We start from the raw sequence: 16,560 nt of genomic DNA on the forward strand, positions 1-16,560 counted from the left end.
CTTTTTTTCCTGATCCATTTCTATAAAAACCTGTGTGAAAATGAGCTGATCAGATTTTGGCCACTTTATGATGTCATAACGATTTGTTGGCTTGTGTAACTATTGGCCAATCAGCAACCAAGTTACCCCCCCCCCCACACAGACACCTTATCACCTGAATCTCCTCCTAGAGCACCATTGTGTTATTTTTAACCAAACATCTCTGAGGGGCTCCTTATTTTCCTCTAAAGTAACAGAAAGAGAATCAGCACTTTGGAAACAGACGGGATTATGGGATAGTGGAACTCAAACTAACGTAAGTATTTCCCTCTTTCTCTGTAACTAACTACATTACTTCTCTCCCCCCCTCTCCAGGTGTGTACGAGTATGTTCCCCTGGAAACTGGAGATGGGATGAGGCTTCAGATTAATGCTCAGAACTGTGTCCACTGTAAGACGTGTGACATCAAGGACCCGAGCCAGAACATCAACTGGGTGGTGCCCGAGGGCGGAGGAGGGCCAGCCTACAACGGGATGTGAACATCTCCTGGTTTTTTTTAAAACCTTTGTCTAGAAAGATGACTGTAAAGTATCATCCAGGGCTGCAGTACTTGCCAGCGATGGTGAATGTGCCTAATTATGAAACAGGAAGCAAATATATAGCTGGGTTTAAAAGATTAAATCTGCAAAAAGAAAGGATATTAGAAATATGAATGCCTTTTTTGTTATAAAAATCCTTAATTTCTGCAGTTATATTACGTTTAAAATGTGGCATTGGTTGTGAAATCCATCCAAACAGGACCATTAAACTGAGCTTTGATCAAACGTTGCTGTGGCTTCATAACAGCTATAAAACAATATGGGCATTTAAAGTAGTTTTACAATAAAGTGGATCTTTAGCCGCTTTCACATCCCAGCTCTTAGTTCCCCCATGGAACTAAGAGCAGATCGCGTTCACACCGGAATAAGTCCCCTGACTGAAGATTAGGCATATGAAGCCGCTGACGTAACTTCTTCTTCTTCTGCTGCTTTGGGTTACTGGCAGGCCGCAAACAACTTCACGGCGTTTACTGCCACCCGAAGTCCCCGGAGTTGGGGAGTCTTCCGAGTAAATCACCAGAACGCCGACACCTCCTCCTCACTCCACCGCTCCCATGTTTTTTTTTGTGTTGCCATAAGTTAGTCTATCTGTTGGTGCGCAGGGCTAATGCTAGCAAATACAATGGCGGCTTCACAAAACTTTTCAGAGTTCCACGGGGTGTGGTTTGCAATTTGCCCAGCCGATCGGAAAGTACCACATCTCTAGCAGGGACTGAAAAGTTATCTGAACGCAAAATCCCAGGAACTAAACGGGGAAAGTACTCCGGTGTGAAAGCGCCTATTGTGTTTTAAAACGAGGTACCCAACAAACTGTAATACATGATATATTTCCTCTGTAAATGAACAAGCAGCTCTCAAATTCAGGTTTATTCAGCATTTATTCCAGGAATATTTGGACAGCATTTGATCTGCTCAGTATTGTACATAAAATCATTTGATGATATCACACTAACGAATAAAGCACTTGACTGTTGTCCTTTTTGTTTTATTCTCTGTAAAAAACATAAATAAAGACAGGTTGATGTAGGTTGTGTGGCTAAGGGCACTGTATCAAAAATCCTTAGCTTGAAACTAAACAACATATACAGTAAATGCTTTGCTGAACTACTTCAAGCCCCTGGAACAAGGGCCGGTGATAAATGTTAACCCACTTTTTCAGAGCAGTGGAGTCAGCCATGCATCAGACTAACGCTCAAACTATTCATTACAGTGAGGACACGTGTCAGTATTAAGACAGGTCGAAGCTTACAACAGTTATTCCCTTAAAACAACACAGACGCTGAGATGTGGCAGCTTGAAAACATGAACAGACCTGCAAACTGAAACCACTTCACCTGCTGACGGACCGAGTGCAGCTCCCCACGCACACATGAATTCATATATCGATAAACGTTGCTGAAGAGAGAATTCATTGCATTAGGCAAGGTATTTACGCAAACATTTTGGCATAGATTTTCTTCTCCTTCTCCTTCTCCAGCTGGATAATCAGCTGAACTCTCTTCAACTCTTTGCTGATAGCTGCCAAAAGAAAACACTTTGGATTAGATCAACAATCAATCAAAGTTATGTTTCATCTTTTGGTGCTGGGATTTCAAACATTGCTTTTCACTTTTGCACATCAACGTTTAAATCCAGAGGGGGGAGAGGGAGAGGTGAAGAGAGGGAGAGGAGAGAGAGAGAGGGGGGGGGTATTTCTTTTTAAGGCACATTGAGAGCGTAAATCGTATTTATAGCTCGCTTTTACACATCTCCCAACAGCCGATAAACTGCTGCTTCAAATATCAGAAAGGAGCTGCAGATTTGCAAAGAGCTCCATTTCACCCACTCCACTCAGCTTTGAGACATCAGGGGGTTCAAACACTTCTAAATTGTTCCCCTAACTCAAATCTAACAGTATTTCAGACTTTCTGGCGGCTGTGTCCTCCCCAGGGCTCGAGCTTAAGGGCATCCCGGGGCCGAAAGAAATAAGACTCGAGGAGGATAAAAAAACATTTTGGGACGAGAGTTAAAATAAAAATAGCCTGCCAACTCTACTGCGATGAAACTGACAGCACGTTTTGTGAAGCACACAGTTATTAAACCTCCTTGTCAACACAAACACACAGAGAGTATGTTTACCGACAGCCAGCGGCACAGCTGCCCGCGAATGATGAGATCGCATTCAGTCCTTAGCAATATGCTGCGCCTCTCCCCATGTAGGGATGGGTACCGAGCCCCGGTATCAAACGGGCTGGAATTATTCAAGAACGTGGGACCGTTAAGCTCCGACGCTATGGTACTGGAGACATTTCAAAAATATACATCTTATGTACTATTGCTACATTATATCGCAGTTTTAGTTTTGCCAACTCCGTTTCTAATATGCAATAAGACTACAAAATGCGATCTTTCCAATCCGGACGTCTGTGTGCGAGGGGGCGGGGCAGTTTGTAAAGGTCTCCTGACTGTGTTACAGACTGTGCTCCTGGTTAGTGGTTACTCTGGGTTCTGTCTTCAGGACAGTGTGTTGGATTTGTTTGTTAGTTGGATGGGACTTGATTGGATTCAATATTAGAGTAACTTTCTCGTTAATGTGTTTTTTTATATATATTTGGCCTTTGTTTCTGTGATTGACTGATTTCCTCAAATAAAAAGATTGATGAATTATCATCTAGATTTGTATGATGTTTTATTTATGTTAAAGGTCACTTTCAATGATTTTAACTAATGATAATGAAAAACTAATATTTTAATTTCGGGACGGCTTAGATTATATTTCGGGACGGTTCCGGGAGGATGGTGGAAAAAAAGTTAGTCGAGAGCCCTGGTCCTCCCATCAATCTATCTCTAAAGAAAGCCATACATTAAGCTGCTTAACTGTAAATATTGAACATAGCCGCATTAAAGCTATATGTTCAGTTCCTGTAGAACTTGAAACACTGTTTGAGGAAGCTTGGTATAAATCACAATGACTCAGCCATTGTGTTTATGTGAAGCACTTGAATTTAACAACCGTCTGAATAGCATTTTATCGTGAGTCACTCTCAGATCAAAGTAGATCAATCATAGGGATTTTCTTTTAAAAAATGGGTACACAGGCTTTTGTTGGCTTGACAAATCCTCTCAGTCTAGCAAGTGAATATAGCCATACTCCTAAGTTTGTTATTCTTGAGCAATTACCCTGAGATCTGAGATAATGATGTTTCGGTCGCATGCTGCTCAGACAGAACACAGCTACTTCATTCCCTCAATCAAATCAAATCAAATCAGGACAGGATGTTTTCTTGCGATCCTAGGATTATTTTTCTTCATGAGCTCGCATACTAAATTTGAATAATACACGTGAATATGCATGAAATGTCAAAACAAATATGCAAAATGTGGGAGATGGCGGCACATTTCTTGCATCATTCTTGGAATTGATCAAGACTGAAGAAACAGACAAATGTTGATTCCCCACCTTTGTCTTCTGGAGCTACTGCGTGCGCTTTCTTCAGATCAACCTGAAAGGAGAAGAAAACCATTGGGTGAGTCAATGTGACCTCAGAATGCCCCCTGTAGAATTACTGTCTGCAAAACCAATGCATTCTGTTTTATCTTGAAGAAACCAGGGCGTGTCATCATGAAAGAAATAAGCCTTGTTGTCACCAAGGGGAGACCGGTGCTAGTAAAGCTGTATAAACCAGATAATCGATATTTGTAGACATCCATCATTGTGTACATTTTCAACTGTCAGCGGGTAGTATCTTCATTTTTAACAGCTATTTTAATCGTGTGTGTGTGTGCGTGCGTGTTACCATGGCTTGGCTGTTCTCCTTCAACCCCTGCCAGGACTGGGCCCTCCGGAAAAGTGCCTTAGTGCTCGCCTGGTCCAGCCCGAGAGCCTGTGAGACACAACAGAAAAACATCCAAAATGATCCTCCTTGAATGCTCCATTACATTTTTGCCATTTAGGTTATTTTATATATGAAATCTTCATTATACTTCCCCCAAAACGTACTAGGCAGGTGGGGTCCAGGTAACTAAATGTTTAAGTGCATTGAATCATATTTCTGCGAAGTTGATTTTATCATTCCATAAAAACAATTAAGTCAACTTTAAAGATAGAAGTAGAAGGACACTCTTTTCGCCAAGGCTTAAAGGTGGGGTAGGTAAGAATGGAGAAACCAGCTCGAGTGCGCTAGAATTTGAAAGTACACAACTGGAAAAAATCTGCCCCTTCCTTCAGACTTCCTTGACCACATGACCAATGAGGGCACGAGATAAGTTTGTGCACAGATGGAAGGCTGACAGGCAGGTAGGCCATCCAGTTACTTTAGCCGGGCCGGCTCAGAAGATTGGTCGTAATTTTTACAGTACTACGGCTTCCACAGATGACATTTTTTATGTATTTATTGTCAAAGCATTTAATGTATTCATTGCTATCGGTATGTTAAGAGCATTCCATGGAATATAACAGAAAGTGTTTCTGAAGTGAATTACCTACGCCATCTTTAATGCCCTATATGGCAATATTACCGATAGTGAAAACTGACGTAGTATCTTACTTACTGACAAACAAACACTCCATAATCCCCATGTCCTTTGTGGAGGTAGTTAAGAGATACAGACTCTGGGACAGTTTCATCCCACAGGCCTCAAGACTATTAAACACCTGAACTTTTGAAAGAACATCCATAACATTCATCTGTTTGCAACTTGTATATATCAATATTCCAATTACTTGTATATAGACTACTCTGCACTATTTCAGGGTATATGCAGAAATCCTGGGGTCAAATTTAATACCTTTTAAGACCTTTTTTAAGACCCTTTCCATACATTTTAAGACCTCATCGCAACTTTGAGTTCTAACCGGTTACATTGGCAACACACTTTACCTCACATTTACTGTATTGATTGTAAGATAGCAAAACTAAACAGAGTGCAGACAGACTACTGAAGCCTCCAATCCACATGAACTTCAACCTCTCTGTGAAGGTCAGGTTTAATGCAGTATGCTGCTTTGTTGCTTCTGTGCTCTTTCATTCCAGTCAAACTCCTCAGAAACCATTAGAAACGAGTATTTGACCAATAAACAAAACAATTGACAAAACTTTGAACTATGAAATATATTAAACTTTGGTGAGCTTCAGCGGGGTAATGCCATAGGAGCTCCCTCACAAATACCCAGGGATTAAATTGGGCTGGGGCTGTCCGGGGCTAAGCCCTGGCACATAGGACGATGCTCTGACGTCATCACCCTCACACATTTTTCATATGTTTACAAAAAAAGATATATATGTTAAGACTTTTCTCGTTCTTAATATAGACTATATTTAGGGTCTATATGTGTTGACTTTACTTTAAAATAGCAGATCTCTGTGACCGGATATAGTTTGGCTTAGACCCCGGCCCCACGAGGACGCATACGGTAAAACGCATGCGCAAACGCAAAAAAGTCTTCCGTTCACACGCATTCGATTCATTAACGTGTCCGTTCACACTAGACCGCTGGAAATGCTGGAAACGCTGTAGTACATATGCCAGGCCTGTAAGTGGCGCTGCTGCCGCCACAAAATACACCAAAAGCAGCAAAGAAGACCCCGGAGCATGGTTGCCATGGTTGCCCTTCTGTTTATTCTCCGCGGTGGACGACGTGTTCTCCTGCTGTATATTTCTCAGGTAGTCCACCAGCAGATGAAAAACACCCACCTCTCCGCCTCTTCCAAGGGACGAGGGAACCGTGCGGCAGAGTTTGCGTAAAAAAAATTGTTCCGCCGGTCAACATGTCCGTTAAAGTTTAAATCTTCCGTACAAAATTAGAAAAGTGTCGATCAGAGGTCTTCTTTGTTATTTATTGAGCTTTAAAACAAATTGATAACGACTCTGTTCTCTGTATAATAATATTTAATAAACGGTGCCTGCCTCTCTTTTCCTCCCCCTCTTCTGACAGCCCAGCAGCAGCAGGAGACGTTGGGAGAGGGAGGCGGGCTATTTCATCGTAATCAGAAAATGATCATATATACAGTAGGGCTTACACACGGAGCCGTTGGACCCCCAGAGCGTTGCGTATGCCGGTCTACCCACCTTGGGACCCCCCCCCCCCACAGAGCGGAGCAAGGCAACGAAACTTAAAATAAGAAGCAGCATGCTATGGGGGCCGCCTTGAGGGGGTTTCCCGACATTTCTTTTCAGTACATTAAAGGGTGTTTCATGTTGTCGTTGCTGTGGGACTTCTTAATACCTTGGAAAATGCCGTTTAATACTTTTTAATACTTTTTAAAAGCCTTAATTTTCGCTAAATTGATTTATCAACTTTTAATACTTTTTAAGACCCCGCGGACACCCTGTATTTATATTATATTATATTTTATTTGTAGCCTGTGACCTAAGATTTTCTTTGTCATAACTACACTGTAGCTATGTTCGAATGACAATTAAATCCTTGAAGCTTGATACATTGCATACTTAAAACAAATGATTCACCATTTAAGGAAATTCTCCTCTTTGCTCTAAAGACACATTGCCCCCCCCCCCCCTCCTCCGTTAACAACCGTACCTCGTTGCAGCTGTCCTGAGCGTCCTGCCACTGCTCCATCTTCAGATAGCAGGCGGCGGTGTTGAGGAAGCAGCTGAGGGCGGTGGGCTGGAGCTTCTTCTGCACCCCCGCCTCCAGCAGATCTCCACTCACCTCCATGTACCTGCACAGGGAGAAGCACACACTCATGGTTAGGGAGACACCGGCAGCAGACGGGTGCGTATTCACAAAGTCCTTCCTGCTCACTATTCCTCCAGTTTGTTCTTGTTTCATGTGGATAGTGTATTTAAAGAGGCAAACTTCCTTTAGCAGATTTAGCTCTGAAAACATAACCATTCCTGTTTAAAGGTAAGGCTGGGCATGTTCTATATTTTTCTTAATGGCAACAAATCCAATAAAAAATAGCCTGGAAAAGCAAACAATAATCTTAGGCACTTTGGGTTTTTTGAATACACTAATCAGAGGCTAAAAATAGTCCCTAAACAAATGCGTTTTACTCTAATTTGACTAAGCTTGCTATAAAATATAGTGGCCAAAGGCTTGAGGAAATCACTGCCATTTTAAAATGAAATGTGTATACCTGTGACTCACTTTTAAAGTCATGTCTTCAGTAGCAACAAATGAGATTCAAGTACACACACACAAACACACAATTACCTGAGAGCCTTGCTATACTTGTTGATTGCACCTTTCCAGTCTTGACTCTTGAAAAGGTTGTTTCCAATATTTTTAACGTCCTCAGCCAGAGACAGAACTTTGTCCACCTGAGAGCAAAGGGAAAGAAAACAGAGTCCTAATGAGACAGGACAGCAAAACAAAACGTTGAGTCCACTTCACTTTGAGGTCAAATCAAAGAGAGATGTGGAAATAATCCATTAACCCTCGTTTTGGGGACAAGCCCTTGAGTGTATTTGTTACGCCTCACACGTCGTGGATCTCAATATTCATTCCCCCCCCCCCCCCATCTGATTTTGGATAAGGTACTTTTCCCAAAAAGCCTGTGATCCTTTAACGGGGACCCTCAGAGCCATCCGATCCGATCTGGCAGAGTGTACCCGTGTCCTTGAAGATCAAAGACCCCACGATACTCACATCTTTAAAGTCAACGTCGGAGTCCTCTGGGAATTCAGGGTGGGTGTCTCCTGATCCGTCGCTTGACTCCGCGCCCCAGCTGTCCCCCTCCTTATGCTCGCCGCAGTCTCCAATCACGCACGGCTGCAAAGGGACACATCAGCAGAAGTTTTAGACGGAAACGTGTCATGAATCCATGTCACGTGAAAGAACATCGTTTCAATATCAATGCGTGCTTAGGAGCTGGGGTTTATGGATTTAAAACCGTTATGTGGGGATGCTACGATGGACATTTACAAAATGGAGAGGATAAGATCATCTGTCAATCACAAACTGCAGGGTTCACACACTTTTTCACCAATGATTTTCAATGACCTTTACCTAATTTTCCATGACCAAAGAAATTACTCTTTCTCAGCGGTACAACTGAAAATGGTTTATTTTAACATGGAACAGGAAAATAAGGTCTGAAACATGTTGTGCCTATCTATCTAAAACAAATCAAATAGTAGGCTTACCAGCTTCTACAGGCTAAAGCAACTCAAATCTCTCACCAGCAAAACACCTCGTCAGCTAAATGCCATTTTACGTTTCATTTCTATACGATACAGTATTTATTATCATTATAGAATTACTATTTCGGCGATTAGATAAAATATAAATTAAATGCAACTTTAGTTACATTTCCATGACTTTTCCAAAACTTTGGGAAAAATATTGTTTTCCATAACTTTTCCAGGGCCTGGAATTAGCATTTTGAATTTCCATGACTTTTCCAGGTTTTCAATGACCGTAAGAACTCTGAAACTGGAACTATCTGTGTCCTGATCACTCCCTAATGTTCGTACTTTTTTACTGTTTTTATTTGATCTTTGTGTAAAAAAAGAAAAAGGCATTTCGAACAGACACACTTAAGATGTACAATTACTATGTATTGAAAAAACACTAATTGTGTTCAGGGTATAAACAGGAATCCTGAAGTCTAATGTAAGACCTTTTAAGACCTTTTTTAAAGACCCTTTCCATACATTTTAAGACCTCATGGCCACTTTGAGTTCTAACTGGTTACCTTGGCGACACACTTTACCTCACATTTACTACATACAGTATTGATTGTCCTTCCTCCATATCTTCCATCCATTTGGACGCAGACTTGCATTTCCCCATAACGATGTTGTTTAACAACCGGCGTAAACTGAGCTTTGCGCGCTATCAAGCAGTGAGCGAGTGATGTCCTGTTCAGATGACGTCAAATCCAACGGGATGCCATAAATAAACTACACAGAATCACACTACACACCTACGCAATGATTACATTCAGGCAGACTGTAGAATACAACCTCTTTGGACAATTTATATACTTATTGAACACAAGCTACAAAATGTAATACCTTGGGAAATGCCCTTTAATACTTTTTAATAGCCTTGATTTTCGCTAAATTGATTGATCAACTTTTAATACTTTTTAAGACCACGGTTTGATGCCAAATGTCAATAAAAAATATATTACAAAAAAAGAAAAAAACGTTATGTGGGGGTTTTTCTCTAATGAGGGGCCAACCTTGACATTTATAAACCGTTCTTTTTAATATCTCATTCTGTATTTGAGCCAGGTGCTCTGCAGATTTTCTATTTAAAGATTTTTTTCTTCACATGGAAGGAAGAAAATCGAACTAAAGCACACTTGGAAGGAACACCAAGTTCACCATGGTGTTAAAACAAGTGTCTTCAAAAGGTATGCATTGGCAGCTTTGTCAAATGTTACTATTTTGGAAATGCTTTATATATAGTTTATTTTTTTATTTGATTTATTCCGGTCTTTTCGGCACAAAGTAGTCCATTGTTTTCGGGCATCCCTGTTTCCTAAAGCTGGGTCAATCTTAGCGTCCACTGGATTATACTCAGTCACTCTGACAGACAGGCATAGTGGCGGGAGGCTGAACTTTATATATTTTTAACTAAAACAATGTACCTTTTCAGGGGCGTCCTCCGTGGTGTCGAGGGACTCCAGCAGTTTGACTATTCCCATCCCTTTTAGCACCTGTCCGAAGACGACATGCTTCCCATCTAAGTGAGGAGTGGCCACGGTGGTGATGAAGAACTGAGAGCCGTTGGTGTCCGGCCCGGAGTTGGCCATGCTGAGCAGACCCGGTTTGTCATGCTGCAAAGACAAAGGGAAATCATTACAAAAGCAAAAGACAGGCACAACTAACTCTCAAACACAGAAATAAAAAAAAAGATAGGAGTGTTTGATTATTTCTGTTAGTTTAAATACTCTTTTAATTTGTATGCCTTTTTTTTTTGTACAATAGATAAGGAATACTAAGAGAGATATGCAAAAAAATCCCTGCATACTCCAACCTAGAGACATATGTCCATTGTTCAATATCCAACATACTAAATAAAGTTCAAATGAGAGTGATGGGGAATAGTACAGACCCCTCTGAGTATTACAGTGGTGAACCCAGATAATGGGGATTCTGGTGATAAGTCACTTACAATGTAGTGGAAGTTTTCATCCCCAAACTTCTCTCCGTAGATGCTCTCTCCCCCGGTGCCATTCTGGTTGGAGAAGTCACCTCCTTGGATCATGAATTTCTTGATGACTGCCAAAAGCAAATGTATGGCCAGATTAATTTTCAGTAGAATTTATAGCTCCCTAAAACTTCAAGTACCATGTTAGTTACTACCCATTCTAAATACTATACTGTCCCATAATATGCATGAATAAGTGCCTATTTTACAATATGCAGCAGCTTCCTGTCGGTTCAACTTTCCATTATTGTGACTTCCTTATCAAATTGAGTTTTACTTGTTCTCGATATAATAAGAAAGGAAATACAGATTCTCCAAATAGCTCTCAATAGGCGCTTTCACACTGGAGTACTTGTCCCAGTATAGTTCCGATAGTTCTTGAAATTTTGCATTCACACCAAAGAAATCCGGAACTAGAACTTAGTTCATGAGAACCTTTTCACCCCCTTTTTAGTCCCTGCTGGAGAGCAGGTACTTTCATGGGAGAAAAAGGTTCCCATCTCTGATTGGCTGGGCAAATTGCAAACCACGCCCCGTAAAACTCAGAAAGGTTTTGTGAAGCCTCCATTGTATTTAGCATTAGCTTTAGCCCCGCGCACCAACGGAGAGAGACTAACTTATGGCAACACAAAAGAAAACATGGGAGCAGTGGAGATGAGGAGGTGTCGGCGTTCTGGCGATTTACTCGGAAGGCTTCAGTAGAAGCTGCGGGGACTCACAGCAGCTTCTATTGAAGCCAGTCCCCAACTCCGGGGACTTCGGGTGGCAGTATACGCCGTGAAGTTGTTTATGGCCTGCCAGTAAACCCAAAGCAGAAGAAGAAGTGACGTCAGCGGCTTCATTTGCCTAATCCACCCCCAGGGACTTATACCGGTGTGAACGCGATCTGCTCTTTAGTTCATCAGAAATAAAGAGTTCTGGTGAACGAAGTTCTGGGAACTGAGTACGGCAAAGTACTTGGTGTGAAAGCGCCTAATGCATTGGACGTCCTTTAAAGCTACTTTCACATGTCTGAGTGTAACTAAAGTTCCAAAGTGCCCTGTCCTCCAATCTGAAGTGTCACATGATGTGCAGCTGGGAAGGCTATTTATTTTACTTCTGTGGAAGGGGCATCCTTTGAAGTGCAGAGGCTTCCCGGTTGATTTGCCAATGCCTTTCTCTCCAGTGCAGAGCGCCCGGAAGTTTTCAGCAGTTTTGGGGACGATATCAGCAAAAAGCTCAAGAACAAGTCGGCCAGCTGTGGACGGAAAGAAATACATCAGTGCGGTGTTACAATAAAATACAGATTGTAATTGACTAAACAATTTACAGTATAGTCTGCACTAAGTTACCAAATACCTTAAAACTATAACATTTCTTTACTTCACTAACTTGACTTTAAGAAAGACTACATTTACCAGAATATGTTGGTTTTTAGGAAGCATTCAAAAAAGGCTTCTTCTTGCTGAAGTAACATGTATTTTCTTTGTGGTGTTTGATGTGTAAGCTGCAATAATAATAACAATACATACAACACTATGCAAGTATTAAACTACCTACATGCAGAATAGTACAAAAGTATAACTAACAGTGTAGGAATAAAGTCCTCCATTCAAAATGTTACTCAAGTACTTAACTTACTAAAAGTACAAAAGTATTAGCATCCAAATATACTTAAGGAACTAAAAGTACTCATTATGCAGAGGCCCATTTCAGATTCATATGTATGTTTTCATTATAACCACAGGGGGTTAGAGCCTTTGTGATAGTGTTGCAGTGATCATTGTGCTGGTGCTGCTGGTTATGTGTTTTAATTGTTATAAACACAAATTATGTAACTAAAATACCAATGGTGTTTTTTTATGGCGATGTATTGTGCTCTATAATTGTTATACTAAACTAAAAGTATTTTTTTGCCACATGAAATGAGCCCCTCACATAGAGCTAGAACCGCTACTTCTCTTGCTAAAGTAAAAGGTATCTTCAATGGTGTTTTTAATGTGTTGGCTGCAACCACTTTGATAATACACTTGAGCTAGAATGAAGCTACCTACATGCATGATAAAACAGAACATACTGATATGACTATAACGCTATCTTACAGTGGTATACCCGGAAAGCTAGTGCTGAGAAAAGCTACATTTACCAGTCATTCTAGACAACACAACCACACGTGGTTCATACACTATCTCGCTTTCTAAATACCAGTCATTTTATTCAAAGTTCATGCTAGCTCATATTAAATATTACCGAGCTACTTATGTCGATTTTTAGAAAGTGGTTCATCTGTAAACTGTTACGTTTATTGTTCTTGCAGCTACTAGCATACATCCGTTTCTACTAGTCACCACAGCTAGTTGTGCTAAGCTAACAAATGCTAACGACAATTGTGAAACTACTCCTTAGAAAAAAGCTGTTCAATAATATTAAAATGAAAATGGGCTGACCTCTTTCTCCGCCAATGTCTACATCAAAGAAGACACGAGGGTTTTCGGAGTTTGCAGGCTTTTCAGATGGTACTGGGTGAGACATTTTAAAGACAGGGCGATTTCTGACACTTGTTTCGGCTAACTTGGCTAATTCCGGCCGGCGTACTGAAGCAGCGGAGTTCCGAGTTCAATGACTTCCGGTGAGCGCATTTCAAATTAAAGGTATTCTGTTAAAAGTGCATTGCAGGATTTTCAAGTAAGAAACGAAATACATTACTGCGTTTGTTTGGGTTACAAATTCAGATGTGCAAGAACACAAATAGTAGAAAAAATGTTCCAAATATGCCATTTTGATGTAAAAATGGCATAAATGGAAAAACAATTCTACAATTTGTGTTGAAAACCACATGCGTGCGAGCACGGAATGAAACTTCCGGTAATGAAAAATACAATTAATATATTAAATTTCACTTTCATTTACTTTTTACGGTGGACTTGTACTGTTACTAGTAGTGCTAATAGTTGAAATTTTAAATTGATCATTAAACATTTCCTCAATTGCAGTAAGACTATGTCAATCCCAGATCAAATGCACGCTAAATGGTCATTGAAAATGTTTTCTCTCGGTGATTGTGATGTTATGTTAAATGTTTGTTTTTCATGTGTGTCTCGACATTTGTCTATGTTGATGTTGCACATGGAGCTGCTGTGATGCAAGTCAAATGTCAGACTTGATCTTACCAATAAAGTATGTTCGTATCTTGTCGTAATATTTACTATATCATCAATATATTGCAATGAACAAATTCATTATTAAAGAAATGAGCTATTCACACTATAAAGCAGGTACTACAAAGTTAATTGTGGCTAATCCAGTGACTTCAATACATGAACAAAAATAGATGATGCACACAACGCACACCTCGATCTTCTCTTAATTAACCTGATGACATTTGCTCCTACTTGTAAACACTGGATGAATGACTGGAGTCAAACACTCTTTTTTTAACCTAATGCATAGACTTATTAAACATGCAACAAGAGGCAATAAGTGAATATTACTTTGTTTATTGTCCACAATACATCATTTTTTGAACAAACCATATAATTAGACAAATAGTGAAAAACAGATTTAGGCATCCTGGATTAAAGAGCAACTTCCAGGTTAAAGACACCTTTGAATAAATGTGTAGGAAAATGATGAATACACTAGATTTTCCCAAAAATATACAGAAATATACACTACAGTGACATCTGGCGTCGTTTTTGTAAGAAATGTTCACTTCCGCATAAAAAAGCCTCGGCACGTGACCTCCCGCGTGTGACGTAACATGGGGGAAACAAGGGGGAGAGCGGCCGGTGTAACGTATTAATAAACATGGATCCCAATGCTAGTTGATACTGATCCATAACAGAAATTAATGCGCAAGTATCAGCCGTATCTCGCATTACCTAATGCAACTCCACACTACGGTGCTGTGTACCGGAGGGGAGACGCGAGATACGGCTGATACTTGACGATCTGGCGGAGAAAGGTTGCGGAGCCTCCGTTGATATGCCGTTGTAAATGCCTTGATGGAAAGCAGGTGTGTAGTCGGGGAGGGTGCACAGCTGATTGCAGCAGGTGAGTGGAGGTTGAGCCGGGAGCCAGGAATGACAGCCACCACGCACACACAAACAACACAGACAGGGGGAAACAAACAAACACAAAGGAGATGGCTGGAGCAGTACAGCCACCACAGCGTTACCTAATGCAACTCCACACTACGTCTTACGGTGCCGTGTACCGGAGGGGAGAGAGAGAGAGCAGCGAAGGGGGGGGAGAGAGATGTAATACGGTTTCCTGATAAAGCTGTGGAGAGTATGTGCTGCAGGGAGGTGGATGCAGAACGCACCCAGGAACGAACGCTAGCTCCGGTCCTTTTCCCGTGAGGGAAACTGTGGACTCGATGTCCTGACAGGCTGGTATTTGTGCAACCTGCACAAACACAATACTGCACCGTGATTACAAATTGTGAAATACAATGTAAAACTACCGAAAAATACCAGCTCACTAAAACACAACCGCTCAACTCAACGCAACTACTAACTATACCCGCGGTCAGAGAGCGGAGATATTTACCCTTTGTGATGTAATATGACGCGTTTGACGTATGACCTTAAAAAAAAGCCGTTTTTAAGAGCAGAGCTCAAAATTGCTCCTTTCCCTCTGAATTCCTGCCCTTATGTCTCGTAAAACATATCAAATCCTACATTCACTTTTTGAATTATAACTTTCAAGTAAGTTTAAGCATAAATGTAGAAAAAAAAAAACCCTGCAAGATGCTCTTTAAACTAAAACATAAGATATAGCAATGTAGGATTAAGATTGGGGCTATACGTGATTGACTGTCTGCTCTGGGTGTTTTCTTCTCACAACTTAAACCCTTGGCTGCCAAGAAATGTTTCTTCTGTCATACTGTGGTCCACCCCAAAGTGTCACTTGAAATATGGTATTTAGAGCATCTTGCAGGGTTTTTTTTCTTCTAAATTTATGCTTAAACTTGCTTAAAAATTACAATTAAAAAAGTGAATGCAGGATTTGATATGTTTTACGAGACATAAGGGCAGGAATTCAGAGGGAAAGGAGCAATTTTGAGCTCTGCTCTTAAAAACGGCTTTTTTTTAAGGTCATACGTCAAACGCGTCATATTACATCACAAAGGGGAAACATCTCCGCTCTCTGACCGCGGGTATAGTTAGTAGTTGCGTTGAGTTGAGCGGTTGTGTTTTAGTGAGCTGTTATTTTTCGGTAGTTTTACATTGTATTTACCCATTTGTAATCATGGTGCAGTATTGTGTTTGTGCAGGTTGCACAAATACCAGCCTGTCAGGACATCGAGTCCACAGTAAAAAGGACCGGAGCTAGCGTTCGTTCCTGGGTGCGTTGTGCATCCACCTCCCTGCAGCACATACTCTCCACAGCTTTATCAGGAAACCGTATTACTTCTCTCTCCCCCCCCTTCGCTGCTCTCTCTCTCTCCCCTGCGGTACACGGCACCGTAAGACGTAGTGTGGAGTTGCATTAGGTAGCGCTGTGGTGGCTGTACTGCTCCAGCCGTCTCCTTTGTGTTTGTTTGTTTCCCCCTGTCTGTGTTGTTTGTGTGTGCTTGGTGGCTGTCACTCCTGGCTCCCGGCTCAACCTCCACTCACCTGCTGCAATCAGCTGTGCACCCTCCCCGACTACACACCTGCTTTCCATCAAGCCATTTACAACGGCATATCAACGGAGGCTCCACAACCTTTCTCCGCCAGATCGTCAAGTATCAGCCGTATCTCGCGTCTCTCCTCCGGTACACAGCACCGTAGTGTGGAGTTGCATTAGGTAACGCGAGATACGGCTTGATACTTGCGCATTAGTTTCTGTTATGGATCAGTATCAACAGTCCTGCCAGTAACGTTACTATATTATCAATGCTGCTTTAGATGG

General features: G+C 41.2%; 2 protein-coding genes across 2 annotated transcripts in view; one reads left to right on the top strand and one right to left on the bottom strand.

The window, feature by feature from the left end:
• etfdh (electron transfer flavoprotein dehydrogenase) overlaps positions 1-1,551 on the top strand; it is a 24,738-nt gene extending 23,187 nt beyond the window's left edge. Inside the window, exon 13 of the mRNA XM_079670299.1 lies at positions 355-1,551. Coding sequence (XP_079526425.1) covers positions 355-518 — 164 coding nt within the window. The 3' untranslated portion in view covers positions 519-1,551. The remainder of the gene's footprint in view (positions 1-354) is intronic.
• Positions 1,438-13,269, bottom strand: ppid (peptidylprolyl isomerase D). The gene is made up of 10 exons (XM_079670300.1): positions 13,110-13,269; positions 11,780-11,920; positions 10,648-10,754; positions 10,121-10,309; positions 8,170-8,292; positions 7,735-7,841; positions 7,099-7,240; positions 4,355-4,441; positions 4,018-4,060; positions 1,438-2,096 (listed from the first exon to the last, which is right to left on the bottom strand). Exons 1-10 carry the CDS (start codon positions 13,192-13,194, stop codon positions 2,008-2,010), a joined length of 1,113 nt encoding a protein of 370 aa, XP_079526426.1. The 5' UTR covers positions 13,195-13,269; the 3' UTR covers positions 1,438-2,007.
• Positions 13,270-16,560: the final 3,291 nt, after the last annotated feature.

The sequence above is a fragment of the Notothenia rossii genome, assembly GCF_949606895.1.
Source record: "Notothenia rossii genome assembly, chromosome: 3".
Lineage (NCBI taxonomy): Eukaryota > Metazoa > Chordata > Actinopteri > Perciformes > Nototheniidae > Notothenia > Notothenia rossii.